This window comes from Phoenix dactylifera, chromosome 2 (genome assembly GCF_009389715.1).
Source record: "Phoenix dactylifera cultivar Barhee BC4 chromosome 2, palm_55x_up_171113_PBpolish2nd_filt_p, whole genome shotgun sequence".
NCBI classification, from domain to species: Eukaryota; Viridiplantae; Streptophyta; class Magnoliopsida; order Arecales; family Arecaceae; genus Phoenix; species Phoenix dactylifera.
The window spans coordinates 9,116,298-9,133,440 of record NC_052393.1 but is presented as its reverse complement, the minus strand read 5'-3'; the positions used below and the strand labels follow the sequence as shown (position 1 = coordinate 9,133,440).

Genomic DNA, 17,143 nt, shown 5'->3' with positions numbered 1-17,143 from the left:
AAGCAGAACATTTTATTATCATCTAGTTAACGTGAGAAACGTACAAGCAATACGAGATTTTACTAAATTATAAATGCATAAAATATAGGTAACAATAGGCAAATATAAAATTTTTCAGGACTAATTGCTAAAATCCTTTTGTCTCCTATGATAATCATGTAGATCATAAACTGTCTTCTTAAACTCGGCTTCAGACTCGATGAGGATTGGGTGCAGACTGTGGACTTGGTATCACCTATACAATTGGCAATCTTCGCAGAAGAAATGTGTATTTGGATCTTGAACCTTCCTGTACGCTATATTTGGTCCGGTCCGATACTATTTTCATTAGCTTAAATACCAAGCACCGGTGAACTATGGAAAGAGTTCTTTCGTCAGCTCTATTTTACCGTCACGGACGATTAATAAAGGCCAATGCTGGATCTTACCCAAGTGTTGGGACAACAAAATCACGAAAATAAAAAGAAAAAAAGCTGGATCTAAAGTAAATAGATAGATCACAGAACAGAAGCATGAAATAACAGCCATAGAAAGACTTGGTATTGTTTATCCATCATCGCCCATCATCATTATCATCAAGCTGAAACATCTCACACGGAATACACCAAAACCTCTGGATCTGGGAATAAACCAAAAACACCTGAAGGTTATGAGATCAAGAAGAAGATGAGGAGGAGGAGGAGGAGGAGGAAGAGTCGGTGTCGGGGCGGTTTCCTAGGACGAGGTTGGGCCTCCTCGGAGCGCTGGCCTGGTCGCAACCGTCGACGGTGGCGTAGAGCTGGAAGGGCGGGGCGTCGGTGGCGAGCCACTGGCGGACGTAGAAGAGGGTCTGGGAGCAGGGGAGGTGGGGCCCGGTGGCCGTCACCTCGACGTACTCGCAGTACCAGCCGTGGTGGGCCCCACCCCCGTCGGAGGTCACGTTGAGACGGCAGAGCGGCCTGGTGAGCCCGCATGGGCCCCGCCCGCTGAAGGCGTCGAGGTTCCCCCGTTCGAAGTAGTCGTGGTCGGGGCCCATCAGCCCGCCCCACGACACCAGGTCCCTTACCTGGACCTCGCGCCCCGTCGCGTCGCCCAGGGACACCCCGATCTTGGCGTCGGTGCCGCCTTTGATCACCGATCCCGTCCGCACATACACCGTGTACACGCACTCCCCCTCCTGCGCCTGCTTCCATTTCATTTCCCTTATTTTTTTTAGTTTAATCATCATAACAACGGACTTAAATACAATAGATCAGATGCACAAAACTTATACTTACAGCGGAGGCTAGCAAGGGGAGGAGGGCGAGGAGGAGTAACAGAGAATGGAAGCGGCGAACCGTCATCTCTTTCTTCTTCTGAGAGTTCTCTCTGTGTCTCCGAGAGGTGGCGGTGGGTGCTCTTTATAGTTATTGCCATCCATCCGTCCAGAGAGAGAGAGAGCGCGCGCGCGCGTGAGAGAGAGGGAGCGTCCGTACCAAGATCGGTGTGGAGCGAGGACGCGTGGGTGGGGGCCACCGGCAACGTGGTGCATCGTGGTTTGCAGTGCAACGGTACATGAACGGGAGTCTCGGGGAGGGCGGCCCTGTTCCTGGCGGACTGGATCATTGAGCCGGCCCAGTCAGGAGTGGTGATGATGCGCTGGTCCCGGTTTGCTTTTGTGACGCCATGTTCACCATGACAGGGAGACAAATTAAAGGCACAACCTTTCTCTCTCTCGTGCCATCTTACATGATAGACGTTATCAGGTCTGACTCCGCCATGTGCCCTCAAGATCTCGTGTCTTGTAAACTTTTTTTTTTTTTGCTTCTAAAAAATAACATTTGCACCAAAAATTACTTTTTTTTTTTTAATAACATGGCATCATATCAAATCATCACCATAACTTCTTTTTAATAAAATGGCATCATATATGTACCAAAAAAAATAATAACAATAAGATGGCATCATATCAGATCATCAGTTGAACCGCGGGAGTCAAAATGTCAAATATCGAGTTTCTCGGGTCCAAAGCGGCCTTGTTTTTACTTACAATCAATGCATACGCATCTCGAAACATCGTGCATCCAATTTTAATCAGTATTCTTAAACCGCCATTTGCCAATTGCCGATTTGGCTAAGCCAAAGAGAGAAATCAGCCGCAAAGAGGGAGCGCAGCTGATTGTGCTCGATCTACTTATCCAACGTTATCACTAGCAAAAACATAGGAATCCGAGTCATTGTATACACGAGGAAGCTTACCGTCTTCCCAGAATAGCCGAGAAAAAACCGAGATGATTTAGCAAGGTTCAACTTCATCATTTTTTTTTCTTCAAAAGAAAGAAAGCAAGCAAGAACAGTCGAACGAATAATGTTGCTAACATACCATGTCCAACACTGCACAATTCCTTCTTTTTTCTTTGATATTATTTGAGTAGCAAATAAACATCAAACTGTTTCATCTATATTACCACCAGTAAAGAGTCCGAACAAGCTGTCATCATCTTACTGAGTATTCACATATGCATGACACTCGTGGTATGTACCCTGGCTACGAAGATACGCTGCAAATGGACATGAATGACTATACCTCAGGCGACCTTCTCAACAACCCTAGCTGCCACCTGCTTGAAGCCTGAAAGCAAATCAAAAGCTGTGATAGCGTGCCAACAAGTCACAACATTCAAACCCAACACCCCCCGCGGCCCGCACAAAGTTAGTTAACCTAAAAGGTGAATGCAAGTGAAAATTTTCCCTACTATGATATTTGCATCTAATATTTTCATCCAACAACTTAATATATTAACTTCTAACTCTATTTCCCTCCTTTTCAGACCTGAAGATAATGAAATAGTGACTCAATCAGAAATCAAATAACAGGTAGCGTACCTCTCTTAACAGTGGCTGGAACTACCAAGATCAAAGTCCATAGTATAGTCATACTCGATGGTGGGAATCACTGATGCCATAAATTTCAAGAATAAGAAAAGATATCTGCATGAAAGCGTAGAGGCGATATAAGGAAAAGAATAGTTCAAAAGCATGCAGAGCAGGACACTTTGTCTACAAAATATTAAAATGGACAGGTAAAAAAGATGGCTATCAACTGAAGGGAGAATTACAGAAATGAGCAAACAACATAATCAACATGGAAGCATTAATGTGATTCTGCATATCATATGAAAAAGCTCGAGAGAATGTATACTGTTGATCCAATTTGCCCAATTTAACAAGACAGTATCTTTGTTAAAAATTAACAAGGACGAGAAATGGAAGGATTTTTATGCCACCATGAATGCATTATACAGGCTTGAGGTATAAAGTATGTCACAACAAAGAATATTACTTATCAACTTCTGGTTCAACTCCACGCGACATTAGAACATCAATGATCTTTTTCATCACAGCCCCATGGCGACATGGATGCACAGATGCATGCTTCCCAGGCAGATGAGGATGGTCCTCAATTGTCACCTGCATTTGTTCCAAATGTGATTGGAATTGTTAATAAATCAAAAGGATAAGAACATAAAGTTAAGACATTATAATTCAACTTCCAGAGAAAATAATGATAACATCAGAAAGGCCTTGGTATAAAATGAAATCTTATCCAAGGAACAAACAACAAATTCATCACACAACAACAATGCAAGATTTGAACCTGCTTTTAGAGGAAGGTTCTTTCAAATAACGATAAAAAGGAGAGCATGACTCCAATGCAAATGAGTAACTTCTCCATTCCAGACAAACAAAAGGGTGTTGATACCACACCTTTGTTGGACATTCTGTCAACTATGAACATCCTTCCGCTTGTGGCCTTTAATGTATAAAAACCAGTCGGACAGATCTATATATAAGCCTAACTAGCATCTAATAATCAATCATATAACAGTATTATTCGCCTTTGCTCCTGGAAATAACAGACCCTTGCCTAACTCAGAAACCTCAGATGTTTCATGAGCTTAACAACATATTTAACATATAACATTTTTCACTGAAACTTGTCTATCGACAAAAAGCAGCTTCCACCAGCTGCACACTGTCTCTTTCCATGCTCCTTGAGCATATTCCTGGGCTATCCCAATAATGCACCAGCTATAGAACTCAACAAAGGGAGAATGAGATAAAGCCCGAATGGAAATATATTCTAAAAGAAGGCTGCAATATGCGGGTGGTAAGGAGACTGCTTTGGTATGCAAGCCGCATATGCAGTTACTATTGTTTAAACTATCTAAAAAATACATTAAATCCAATAAAAACAACAGATGACAGTAATATTTTCCCTGATAAACGACAGCAATAGAATTAACAACTAGCAATTAGTTCTTACTGCTCAGTACTTAATACTAATAGCAGTAGTAGTTATAATATTAAAAAAAGGCAGCCCAGTGCTTAATATCCCTATTAGGCCCATTTGAAAACCACATCAAACCTAACCATCCTCTTGAAGCCTTGAACCTAGTTCATCTGCACAGAACTGCATAAGAGTGGGCTGTATATTTGACCCTAGAATTATAAGTAGGACACGTATATGGCCACATAATGCTAAGTACACTTCCTTTTCAGCCATATGCAGCATGACTGCATATTGTAACTGTATGTAAGCAATGTGGTGCGGTCAAGGGGCTGCATCAGAATGCATGGGCACATATGTAGCTGCATGCACCGGATTTTAACACACTAGGAAATATCTTGTTTTGGTAAATTAATAAACCTTAACTATGCCACAATCACGTGATAGCATCCTGACCTGTGCAAACTGCATGCACAAGCATGGGAGCATGTGAAATAAAACACGCATTCTCCATGTGGCATGCATATAAGGAGGACACAAGGAGGCCCATAGGAATCTAAGTGATTTCATCAGTAGATGAGAGGTAGGCACACCTATGCGCAATACCAGCCTGGTCAGCTTGAAGCCTCATACCAAAAAATTTCAGGCTTGGGCTTATTCGACATGGCTCAACAACTAGACCTGGTGTTAGATCTCCAGGCTCGAATCAACTGTTGGATAAAGATAAGGCTTGAATTTTCACACTATTGGGTCACATCACACATGATATTATCAAAGGATTTCAGAAAACGTGACAGCAAGCTCAGATGCATCAAAGACCAAACTCTGGTAGCTCACCCTAATTGCTCTCGTACCACACCAAGCTCACAACTGCTCATATGGACCCCTTTCTGCTTGTCTCCGTTCTTTCCTTCATCTTTCCTTTCTTCTCCCTTTTTTCACAGTATAGTGAAGCAACAACCAATAACACCTAAAGCATCACCACAACCTTAGCTCTTCTCTTTACAAGTCATATATAAATGCATGCATAATTGTTTCTAAGACATGTCTCTCATACCCTACCCTGAAATGCAGAGTGGATGAATGAAAATGATACTTAACATTGTTCATTGTGTAATGCATACACTAAAACATCGACAAAAAATTCAAGCTGTACAGGTAATTTTTGACCCATAGCTCAAAACAAATCATTTGTTCCTTTTTTAGCTTTTTTTTGTGAAAAAGATATTTGTTAGTAATTACATGATGACTAATTAATAAGTTTCTTGCCACCATTGAGGTACAGAACTCTCCCAATGAAGTAAAGTAGGTGACACATCCGAACAAGAAGAATATAAGCAGACTAAGAAAGTGATTCGGATCTCACACTTTCCACCAACCTCAAAGGAATGGGTAAGAGGCTGACTAAAATTTGAATCTCAATCGGAAGATCATCAATTTTTTTTCTCTGCGGGATCTCTCTTTCCCAGCCACCAAGGTTCCGTTCGGTCCTCTTCCCCACCTTGAGGACCAAAGGTTGAAGAAGGGTTTTGACTAGTGCATTTTTTCACTGATTCCACTGGTTCTCGATTGCTGTACACAACCACATCCCGGTGAGGCTAGAGAAACTGGAAGTCCTAGGGAAGAAGCACTATGGAAAATCATGATGTTGTAAGCACTAACAAAGCTGTAAATCATGATGAATCAGTTTATCATCGATTCAGATGTCCCATGGCCAAATCCAGCAACAAGCACTACAATTTGGATCGACCAGATGGTCTAATGGCTAGCAGCCTGTGGCTCAAGTAAATCTTGGCCCAAGCCTGACCTGACAAATTTATGCCCTCACTTAAAGGAGCCTAAAAGGTTTCCTTGAAAATTCTAGCATTGTTTGGAGTAATCTTACGTATATTGCATAAAAGAAGAATGCGGAATTGTACAGCCGATACTAAATTATCCTTGACTAATATACAATTGCTGCATAGGATCGCCTAAGGCATTTAGATTAGGATGCTAAAATTTCAAAAGGACATGTAAAGCCTGGAAGTTCTGAACAGGTTGTGGCAAAACCATAAAAAACTTAATATACTTCAGATCTGTTCAATATCTCTATATCTAGTATACTAGGAGAAAGCATAAATACAAAAATGATTTTGAAATATTCTATGCCATCATGCAATTTCCAATCAGGATCACCTTAGGCCCTTCAGATATGGTACAATCTGTAAATAAAGAAAGAATTTTTGTTAATCTAAGCAAAGTTCATCTAATTCTAAAAGCAAACTGATAAAACCACTAAAACCTTATGGGAGAGGAGAGAGCAAAGAAAGGGTGGTGGGTTACTATTAACACAAGTTTGATACAGGGGAACTTTCATGATTATCAAACAGATTAAAAACTTAAGGGAACACTCATATTATGATGTTTGGTATCAAGATGTGGTTGCACGGAGGGTGATCACCAAGTGAACATCCCAAGTGGCAGGTTTCATGAAGGCCAGTGAAAAGCAAACACTTTGAGATGACATCTTGGAGAATGATAAATGGAGAGGTCTAACCTTTGAAACCAAGAGCAAGAAACAAAGTTTAATGTGAGGGCAAGGGACAATATGTCGGCATAAAGAAATGGAGTAAAATATAAACTGTAGCTATAGAATAAGTTTTGAAACCATAAGTTAGAAATCTCAGCTGTCAACTGCGCAATGCAATGACTTGGCAACTTAATAACAAACAAAAGGAGAATGTAGGGATGCATTTAAGACTTTGAGCCAAGCGATAGTTCATGACTGCATCTAAAGATAAAAGCAAGAGATTCCGATCAAAGGCAAGAGCATAATTTAGCCAAAGGGTAAGTAGGGAAGGTCTTGAAGCAAAGAAGGCAAGATCAGCACAAAGTATGCACATAAGTGCGTGAAGATGATTGCTGATTCATGCAAATGGCTTATGTTCGTCAAGGCACAGAACACCAACATTAAAAGATTTGACTTCATAATACTACTATTGATTTTGAAGTACTCTTGCCAACAACATCATGCACCCATCACCACCTTAGGTTGTTAGAGTAGGTTAAGAAAAGTGATACACCCTTTAATTATAACCAAGCTAGTTCAAGCAATTCTTGAAGAAGAATTGCTAGAACATAGCCACAATTCCAAAATTCCAAAATAATCTGGCTAGGGAAGTTACAAAGTTCAGATTAAATGCAAATAGCTTAACAGAATATTACAAAGAATTTGAATAACTTAAAATTAGAAAAATGAAGAAAATACCACAAATATAATTTAAACTGGCCAAGCAAAAATATGATAAACACAACAAGAATAAACAAAAAGAACACCAACTCCAAAATGAGAATTTTATGAACAAGTTGCAGACAATTCATAAATTACTCAAAGTTCTTGAACAAGCAAACAATTCATGGATTTTCATATTAGAGAACAGTTTAAAGAATCACTCTACTAACCAAAAAATTGTGAATAATTCAAAGATTCTTCAGGATTCTAGAAATAAGGTTGTTATGCATGTGCATTCAAGTACTAGCATGCCTCATTTTCTATCATAAATAAGTTCATTTTATGCCTAACAACAAAAGTGGTTAAGATCATGAACTCAAGTTCAAAGCCAGGAAAATGATCAGTCAGTCATGCACATCATGTAAACTGCTATATGACATGTCTCAACTTTATCCTTTTCTAGTGCAACAGACACTTCAACGTGATGGGTCAAGCAACTTAGTTTCATGCCAATAAGGTCCCTCCAATTGTCTTGAAGATCTGCACAATTACCCAAGCCGTCAAAATTGTTTGATCTTTAGTGCCACCTTCTTCATTAGGAAAGAGGAGATTAAATGTGTAAAATCATCTCTTTGGGCATGTCCAATGTATAGGGATACAAACGGTGAAGATATTTGCTCTTTTATCTTAGCTTCAGCATTGACACAGATCAAAATGAATCAAAATGAAAATGATTAATTCAGAGCAATATTCCAACAGGATCTATGTTGTCTGGGAAAGAATGAAATGAAATGGCAACATTACTATCAAATAAAAGGGACAAAAATAGCAGCAACAAACACAACTGAAAAGGCATTATACAAGTGCAAGAAGGTTAAGAAATGAAATTAGGCACAGCAAGAAGACATTTTTCCTCTAAATAATCTACTAAAATATTTGTGGAAATTTTTTCACTTTCTGTTTATGGAAGACGGATTATGAGAAAAGCTCCCTTAATCAAGAATTTGACAAAAGATGGCTATATAAATGTGTTTGAATGTGCGCCCGTACACGACACAAAAGAAGGAGATACATTTGCACGTATTTATGTTCTCATAAAATACAAATGTTGCAATGCAAATCCACTAAATGGCAATTTGAATTAAGAATGTGTCAGACTAGCAAACATGGAGGTTGTAAGTGGAATAAAAGGTCCAGTATATAGCAAGTTATCAAAAATTAATACCAAGCACATTCTGAACAGTAATAACAGTTACAAGTCATCACCGTTTTGTGTGCATGGTCCTGGCTAACATCTTCAAGTACAAGCTCCGGTTGTAAAGGCATTCTCGACTGCAATAACACATTGAAGTAAGTCGATAAGTAAGGCAAATGGCCTAGCAAAATTATACTATTTTAAGGTTTATTCTTGTATTAACATCAAGCCCACTGGTCCAGTAAGTAATCCCAAAAGTCACCCATCATGATAGCAGCACCTCTAGCTATGTTCAAGACTCCAACAGTCCTCATTTACGAACAACAATAAGTAAAACAACTTCTAACTAGGACTGCAAAATGTCCCCAACCAGCACAGTCATATATAAATACATACCCAATAAACGAAAAAGGAAAGCTATAATTTAAAAGTTAAAATGAAAAAAGAAAAAAGAAGACAACAATAGGTTCTCTTAATCTTAATTTTGAAAATCCAATTTTCCTAAGTTTTGGCACTGATACATAACACTACTTAGCCTCACATAAATAAATCACTAAACAAGTTCCAAAAAGGTAATAAATCAAAATCCAGCATCAAGAGAACCAAATAAAAACAAAATTACACAACTGTGTTGCAGGAAGTGAGTATAATTTGGTTCCTTTTATGGCAACTTTGTCCAACAATATTTGAGGAAATATTACTAATTCTTAAGATAGATTGGTGGATCAACCACTCATTATGGAATAGTTATTTTAGGTATAACACGTTATACTTAGGATTTCTATACCTCTAAACGGTTGGTAGTAGCTTTGTTAACACTAAATACCAAAAGGTGGCCAAAAGCCTACCACCACTACAAGTGATTGATATAGCTATCTAGCATCCAACTCCTCTCATAAAATATATGGTTACTTTCAATATAATTGCTACATTGCATGTATTGACAATATTGCAAATATAGAGGTATAGTGGCACAACCTCATCATATCCAGTAAGCCATACACGAGGAGTTTGATAATATTTATCGTACCTGCAGCAAGAATTGCTAGGTTAGGCCTATGCAGAATAACAAAACTATCAAAATATCTTCAAAAATAAAGATACGTATAGCATGCACTGTAGGAAACAAAGATATAGTGATAAGCCTAGCTAAAGAAAAGAAAACTCAAGAATTCCAAAATAGCTAGTTTAATGAGTTCCCATAAAAGTGTAAAAGATCTTAAATAATTTTGATATCAACTGTACTTACTAGATGGCTAACAAACTTCTAAGATATTCAATAGCTATGTGTGACCAAATATATATATATATATATATATATATATATATATATATATATATATATATATATATAGTTTATACATTTCAGTAATAATACAAGCTATCATGATTACAAACAGGAAAGGGACACTATAATATACTGGCATGAGCTCTGAATCTTTCTTAGTCCACTGCCATGATGGCAACCTTATTGACCTTTGTAATATTGTTATAGCTTCTGTATCCTGATCCCCAAACAAATAAAAACAAAGTTTATATGAACTGTAAGCATAATTAATAAGCAATGAAATTAACATGACAGTGGAAGAAGGAAGGTTAGATTAATGAGTTTGGATAAGGTTCCATGAACAGCCATGAATGAAAGTTTCACTTAATCGCGGAAAGCTGATTGATAACTGTATTTTCATGGATAATAAAACATATGAAGTGGACTATCAATTTAGTAGAGAGAACATGGTGAATGAAAAAAATAAAAATGGCCACTTCAAACATCAGGCAAAGACTAATTAGCTAGTATGTTCACAGAAGTGTAGCAACACAAGAAAATAGTTGTGGGCTAGGGAAGGCTTGGCTGCTCAAATTTCTATGCTCCAATTTGAGGAGGAACGTCGATGATTTGATTTTTGATGTTTTTATTTCTTGGATTTACTTATCAGGTTATTGAGATGTTTAGGGGTTCCCTAATGTATGTGGGCCAAAGTCATAGGCCAAAATCAATGCAATAGGCAACTCGTTAACTGGTAAACCATAAGTTACCCTTAAATGGTTACCCCAACAAAAAAGAGCTCAAGGGAGGTACACATCACCCTACCAGATTTTGGACCATTCTTGCTTCCTTTTTTTCATCATATTTTCCTCTTTATTCTCTTTTCCTATCTGAATATTTAAAGGGAAATATCTAAAAATTAAGAATATTAAGGAAAGACACGAAAACAATTAACACGTACTCAAGGAACTACTTAAGTGTAGCACAACATGTTAATTAATAAAATGAAAATTTCCTGCAAACAATACAATACATCAATTGGCCACCCCAAAATGACATGCCTAATTACTCAAGTAAACGCACCATTTAACCCTACCGAATAAAGATAAAGAATACAAAGCTGGGGAAAAAACGAACTGATGAAACCTGAAAACTGCAAGTCAGGTAACCTTAGGGATTTTTAGACCAACGGGATGTGGAGATTATAATTCATTTGCCTTGTCTGATAACCAAACCCATACGAAAAGATAGTACAAAACTAAACAATATAGGTCATCTAGGCTAAGTTGAGCAATTTAGAGACCATCTGGTCACGCCTCCTAGAAACCAACTAGGTGGCAGGACGAAACTAAGGGCCAGCTAGGCATCTGTGCCAACCGAAGCTTGGTGTCTGCTATTCAATCTAGGAAAGAGCCTTCCCAGGCACCAATAATATAATACTGTCAGTCATCCGACAACCACACTCTACAAGCAAACAGAACATTCTAAAATAAATGCTGTAACTAAATCTGGAAAGAAGACTGTGAGTATGCATGTATGTGCACATGTTCGAAGGATGAGCACTATGTGATATGAGTATATGCAACTAACCATTTGTGTTTGAATATTAAATAAAAATAACTATATAAAATGAAATAAGACATGCAGCTCTTGAAAGCGATACTAATATGTCAACTGTATCCTTGAGACAGTTTACATAAGAGAATGGTCTTGATTTTCATACAAATAAGCACTTACGTGATACTAACGTCGTATGTTCTGGTTCGAAGGATGTTGTCATCCTCAGGTTCATGTGCAACAAAATAAGCAGGCTGGAGAGTAGCCTGCATTTAGTCAAAATAACATATAGATCAAAATTTGAAATTTACTTCTATAAGTGACAGAAGAAGTGGTGTAGCAATTCAAAGTCAGTAATCACTAAAAAGACCACTCTATATGTGATATAAAGAATGCTTAAGAGAAATTGACCTGATAAAACAAGCAAAGGTCAAAAGCATAGCCAATTAAGGGTCCATGTGAGCTTGTAAAGGCATAGAAGGGATGTACAAGAATTGGTAACATTTTAAAACATATCATACAGGAATACACGAAAATGATTCTCGTTATTTATGATGGTGATTATAAGTACAGAAGTTAGAACCAATTGGAAGATTAAAGTCTCATCTAAAAAGAATATTTTGGATGGAATCTTTTAAACTTTCCATATACTGAAAGGATAATTATAGATGCTTTTCAACAATTAAATATCAAAGTTATGCCAAAACGAAATGAATGTCATCAGTTTTGGCCATGACAAATGAGTTTTAATTTTGGCAGTTCTGCTTGTAACAATGGTTTTACTCTAATTTCATCAGTTTAGTTGAAATTATAAAGAAACCTAAAAATGCAAGCTTAAATTAAGTAAAATAAAGTGTGAAGGAACATATAGTGAAAAATAATAAATTAGAAAAATTTCAAAAGAAAAAAAATGCCAGCCATTTTGCATCAAAGAAGTAAATAAATATTCAAAAATAAAAAATTAAGAAGCATGTTTAATGTTTATAATATTACTAGTCGAAGTATATGTGCAATTGCTTGTTAGGTTAAATATCATCTTAAGGAAAAAAATATAGTTATTATATAATCTATTAAATAATTTTAATTTTGAGGATAGTAAGATTTTAATAACTTATGCAATTCTGAATTGGGATTATATGGTGGGTCAATGAGTCTATCAGGCCAGACTTTCAACTGTTGAAAATACAATTAAGATTTTGTATTAATTCATTTGTATTGGTAGAAGAATACAAGTATACCCATTCTAGTCCCATGTTGTCAAGGAAAAAAGAATCAGCAGGACATGAGGGGTTGAAACATTTGGCTAGTGCATAGGTCAGAAAGTCCCTTAGCTTTCTCAAGAGATCAGACTTTTCTGATCACACAAATTCAAAAACAAGGAAAGATTTTGACTCATGGAAGTAACCATTTGATGTAGTTTTACAAGCTCCATCACAACTATCCAGAGTTATAATTTTCTGATTATTATGGTACAATTGGTTTAATATAGAAAGCAGAGGGCTGGCCTTAGGCACAATGATACGGTTGCTCCATTGTGACCTAAGTGTCATGGGTTCAAAGTATAGAAACAGTCTCTCAGCACATGAGGGTAAGATTGTGTATATCTAACCCTCCTCAAACTCCATAATGGTGCGAGCCTTGTGCACTAGGTTTTAAATAGAAAGCAATGATATTGGTTAATCCTCTGAGATCAATATCATTTAATGGTAGCATTCAAAGAATTTCAACTAGAGAAGGCACCCAACAAGGCCTCATGAAGAAAAGAGATTTTCAAGGAAAGCGGGCAACTTAACTATGTCTCAAGAAAGCAAAGGACATTGAATGGAGCTCTGACTCTCCTTTCCTCAATGTTATAGTTGGAATGATTTAAATCCAAATGTTTGTTAGAGTCTTGATGTCATTAAATCTCATCTTCCAAGATTTGATCTACCCAATTAAATTCAAGGGTTGCGACTTGTGATCACTTCAGGACAGAAATTCATTGGCAATTTTGTATAAGATACATTAGCAACGTAACATAATTTAACAAAATCTGTACGAAATTTTGAAATCTGCAATGGCCAAATCCATGCCAAACAACTTTCTTCCTTAGATCTCTTTAAATCTGACATCACAATGCTTCTAAATGCTCTCAAAACTTGTTAAATTTAAGATTAATCTAGATAAAATTGTTCCTGCATTTAATGAAATAAAGAGATGCAAATGATTCGCATAAACATCCTGTATATTCAATGAAATTGGTCTCATAAGTTGGCTTCAGCCAAAACTACAAAACAACCTCAGTTTTGGATAAGGTCTAAGCTGAAATTGAATTTTGGTTTTGGTTTCAACAATCTATATAAGATATCCAATGCTTGCGCAACTGTTGTAAATTACCCTTATTTCTCACAATGGAATTTTCTTGTCTTCTCCTTTATCTATCTAATTAGTATTATGTAAAACTCTATTTCCTAAATTGACAATCTCAAACTCCTTTCTAATGAGACTTGAGGCTGTCCCACATCAACCTCCAAACTCTACATGCTTCTTTATCTTAAGCATTCCTGATGACATAGCAGAAGAATTAGTTCCCATTCATTTGTTTGTAGTCTGGTAACACAGAACTTTATATCTAAAGAATGACTTGTATATGTAGAGTACTTGTTGTCTAAGATATAAATTTTTTTGACTAGCACTGACATGCAACAAAAGTTGAAGTATCCCTCTAAGGGCCTGTCTGTTTGGTGCAAGTCGGACGAGCGGGAGCCCACTTCAATCAACTGGTTGTGGCTCCCCTCAGGATGAAGCCACTTCAAGCCCTAAATTTGGCCATTGCAGGAACTTACTTCAGCTTCGGTTTGAGCCAACCAAATGCCCGAAGTACATTCCCTAGGACAAACTGAGTTCGGATGCCCAATTGCAGGCAACCAAACAGGCCTTAATAGAATTCAAAATACATAAGCAACGGATAGGTTTCATATTTGAGATAGAAAATGAGCCATTAGAATGTGGAATCATGACAGAATATCACAGACGCAAGGACAGCTTGGCAATAAGAAAGGCAAACGCACATCAGATGAGCAAAGCAACATCCTCAAATTCTCAAGTGACAAACTGAAAGAAAATGCAACGTACCGGATCATTCTCAACTAGGTTATCGGAACCTTCAAAATCTGCCATGTCAGGTATATCTTCCTCCTCTTCACCACCAAAATATGAGGGGATGGACCGAATAGCCTGGCCTTTGCTGATCTCTAGGGTGTCCATCGAAGGTAAGTTATCCTCCTCATCATGCTTAGTCTCTGGAAATTCAAAGCCAAGCCATCAACATAAAGGGCTCATGGCAAGAAACCCTATCCAGAAGAAGTAATGCCTCACCTTTTGGCTTCCCATGAGTCGCAAGCCAGCCATCATTATCATCGTTATCAAGCAGAACTTCCCCTCCTGCAGCTTCATATTCTTCTTCCACCGAAATAGCCCTCCTTAGACAAGGCACTGAAAACAGAGTAGCAACACTCAGATGCGTGTCAAGAATATCCACTGGTCTCATTGAAATCAAGAACATCGTATACCCAAGATTCTATCTTTTTCGATACTTCCAATCGTCTCATTAAAATCAAGAGCTGTGGGGTGCCAAAATTTTCAATCTTTTTGCTCAAACATTACCCTAGCTAGTCCGAAACATCAATTTGGAACAAAAACGAACCGAATTTCAAAAAAAATCAAGGGACGCGGGTTCCCATACCGTTCCTCGTGATGAGATACTGCTTGTCGGCGGGCAGGTAGGATTTCCTCTTATTCGGCTCGCCCGCCTCCCTAGCAGATCCCATGGAGCAAGCAAGCCATAAAAAGGCGAGAAAAGATAGAATAGGAAACAACGGAAATTGGGGAAAACAGGGGGAGAGGGGAGACAGCTAACCAGGACCAGGTGGGGCACTTGGAGACGAGGTTATCGCCGGCGAGGACGAACTCGGAAACGCTGAGGACGCCCTTCTCCTTGAAGGCAGAGACGGTGCGGGGGCCGGTGATCCTCTCCACCGTCCCTTTGAAGGCTTCGTGAAGCTTCTGGGACAGCACCATCCTTCTATCTTCACCTTTGCTAACAATCGAATCGAAATCCAATCCAATCGTAATTAATAATGCGAGAGAGAGAGAATAGAAGAAAGGATCGCGGGGGAGGAAGGATATGCGCGAGAAGCAGAGAACGGGTTCGCCCGTAACTCGGATTGGTTGGCGAGGAGTCGATGTATGGCCAAAACCGAACCATAAACCACGAACAATGAGCCGGCCAAGCATATTATTATTATTATTATTATTATTTGTTTTAAACGAAAATTTCAAACATAACATGTACAAATACGGTTAAGCATATTTTTTAGACAGATAAATGAAAATGAGTGACTTCATACATGGCTACAGTGTTAGCACGTCTCCTAATTCTAAAAGACTTGATGTTGCCTATTTGATCAAGCTTATCTCACATTAAGATAAACCTCATACATCAAAATAACCTCGCAATTAAATCCAATCAAGAAAGAGGTTATATGAAGTTTATCTTATCTGATAATTTCTATGATGGATAGAAACTAATTAGAGATAAACCTTAAAGATAAGGATTCACGTCTCTAACCTAGCACTATCAATGGTATGTGGATCCATCACCTAAGGCACTCAAATTCTGCATAAGTTGGAAACTTCGAATCTCCTCTCCCTCAGGTCTCTTTTCTTCTTTTTCTCTCTCATGTGGGTGCGTGTTTAATCTCAAGAGTGCTTAATCAACGATGGCCGAAAATTAGTAAAAATTATTTACTTTATTAATTTTTCTGCTGTGCACTTTGTGAATTTGAGAGAAAAAGTTGTCTAACACACTCTAAAATTTATTGTTTTCTAATTTTATTAAATATATTTATAGTAAACCTATATAAATCATCTATTTCAGCGCAAAAAAAAGAAAAAAACTATTGCTGTGAATCGTGAACCGCATACAGGGTTATGTAAATGGGATCAGAACCGCCAGATGCAGCATTATCTTCGATTCCTGAATGTAACATAACAGTAATAAATTGACATGGGCATACTTGGAATCTGTTCACGCTTCGAGCTACTTTATTTGCCACCAATAAGAATTTTGGGACTTCTTTTTTTCTTTTTTAAATCTTTTTCTTTCTCTTCCTCCCTCGCTGATTTCGGAATTAGAGTCGAAATTGTGGCCAACATCTCGCATTCCATAGTATTCCCTCTCGAGAAGGCCCAGTCTTTGCATATACTCCTTGGCAAGCTATCCAACTATTGATTTACACGGTAGGAACATGCTATACAACATGTCCGAGCACATAGTTCGCATGCATCTCTCATATTTCAATTTAACATTCATCATTGCAGAACACAGTTTTAGCAAACCTAGAAGCTGAAATAATTGATATCTTGTTTTGTATAGATAATAATAACCAACGAGCACATTTTTTAAATATTAACAAAAGAAAGACAAAAAACATTATGACATGAAATACATCAAAATAACATTTTTGTTTGTAGGTGAACGGAGAACTGAAACCAATAAAAAGAGGGCAGGGAAAATGAGTCTAAAATACTTGCAGATACCCTATAACCTCAGAACTGAGGCTGAAAGCCCGAGACACCAAAAATGAGAAAAATACAATACCAGGCCACAGATTTCAACCCTAA

At 37.9% G+C, this 17,143-nt stretch overlaps 2 protein-coding genes across 3 annotated transcripts; both read right to left on the bottom strand.

Moving 5' to 3' along the window:
• Positions 1 to 513: 513 nt before the first annotated feature.
• LOC103717274 (PLAT domain-containing protein 3-like) lies at positions 514 to 1,404 on the bottom strand. Of its 2 annotated transcripts, none has more exons than XM_008805595.4 (2): positions 1,257 to 1,404; positions 514 to 1,162 (listed from the first exon to the last, which is right to left on the bottom strand). In XM_008805595.4, exons 1-2 carry the CDS (start codon positions 1,320 to 1,322, stop codon positions 656 to 658), a joined length of 573 nt encoding a protein of 190 aa, XP_008803817.2. In that variant the 5' UTR covers positions 1,323 to 1,404; the 3' UTR covers positions 514 to 655. The 2 variants fall into 2 exon arrangements, with proteins under 2 accessions (XP_008803817.2, XP_008803816.2); XM_008805594.4 differs by having other exon boundaries at positions 514 to 1,165; positions 1,257 to 1,375.
• Positions 1,405 to 2,311: 907 nt separating this feature from the next.
• On the bottom strand, positions 2,312 to 15,706 carry LOC103699023 (autophagy-related protein 3). The gene is made up of 10 exons (XM_039120342.1): positions 15,378 to 15,706; positions 15,204 to 15,274; positions 14,837 to 14,953; positions 14,594 to 14,760; positions 11,660 to 11,745; positions 9,634 to 9,685; positions 8,727 to 8,792; positions 3,302 to 3,429; positions 2,846 to 2,949; positions 2,312 to 2,592 (listed from the first exon to the last, which is right to left on the bottom strand). Exons 1-9 carry the CDS (start codon positions 15,536 to 15,538, stop codon positions 2,850 to 2,852), a joined length of 948 nt encoding a protein of 315 aa, XP_038976270.1. The 5' UTR covers positions 15,539 to 15,706; the 3' UTR covers positions 2,312 to 2,592; positions 2,846 to 2,849.
• Positions 15,707 to 17,143: the final 1,437 nt, after the last annotated feature.

What these genes read in the sequence shown, in the direction of transcription:
- LOC103717274 (XM_008805594.4), bottom strand. Translation starts at nt 1,322, where the DNA reads ATGACGGTTCGCCGCTTCCATTCTCTGTTACTCCTCCTCGCCCTCCTC. An exon ending in TCCCCTTGCTAGCCTCCGCT is followed by an intron (nt 1,166 to 1,256) that starts GTAAGTATAAGT and finishes ATGAAATGGAAG; the next exon opens with CAGGCGCAGGAGGGGGAGTG.
- LOC103699023 (XM_039120342.1), bottom strand. Translation starts at nt 15,538, where the DNA reads ATGGTGCTGTCCCAGAAGCTTCACGAAGCCTTCAAAGGGACGGTGGAG. An exon ending in ACCTAGTTGAGAATGATCCG is followed by an intron (nt 11,746 to 14,593) that starts GTACGTTGCATT and finishes GACTAAATGCAG; the next exon opens with GCTACTCTCCAGCCTGCTTA. An exon ending in GTTGAACCAGAAGTTGATAA is followed by an intron (nt 2,950 to 3,301) that starts GTAATATTCTTT and finishes GCTTTCATGCAG; the next exon opens with ATATCTTTTCTTATTCTTGA.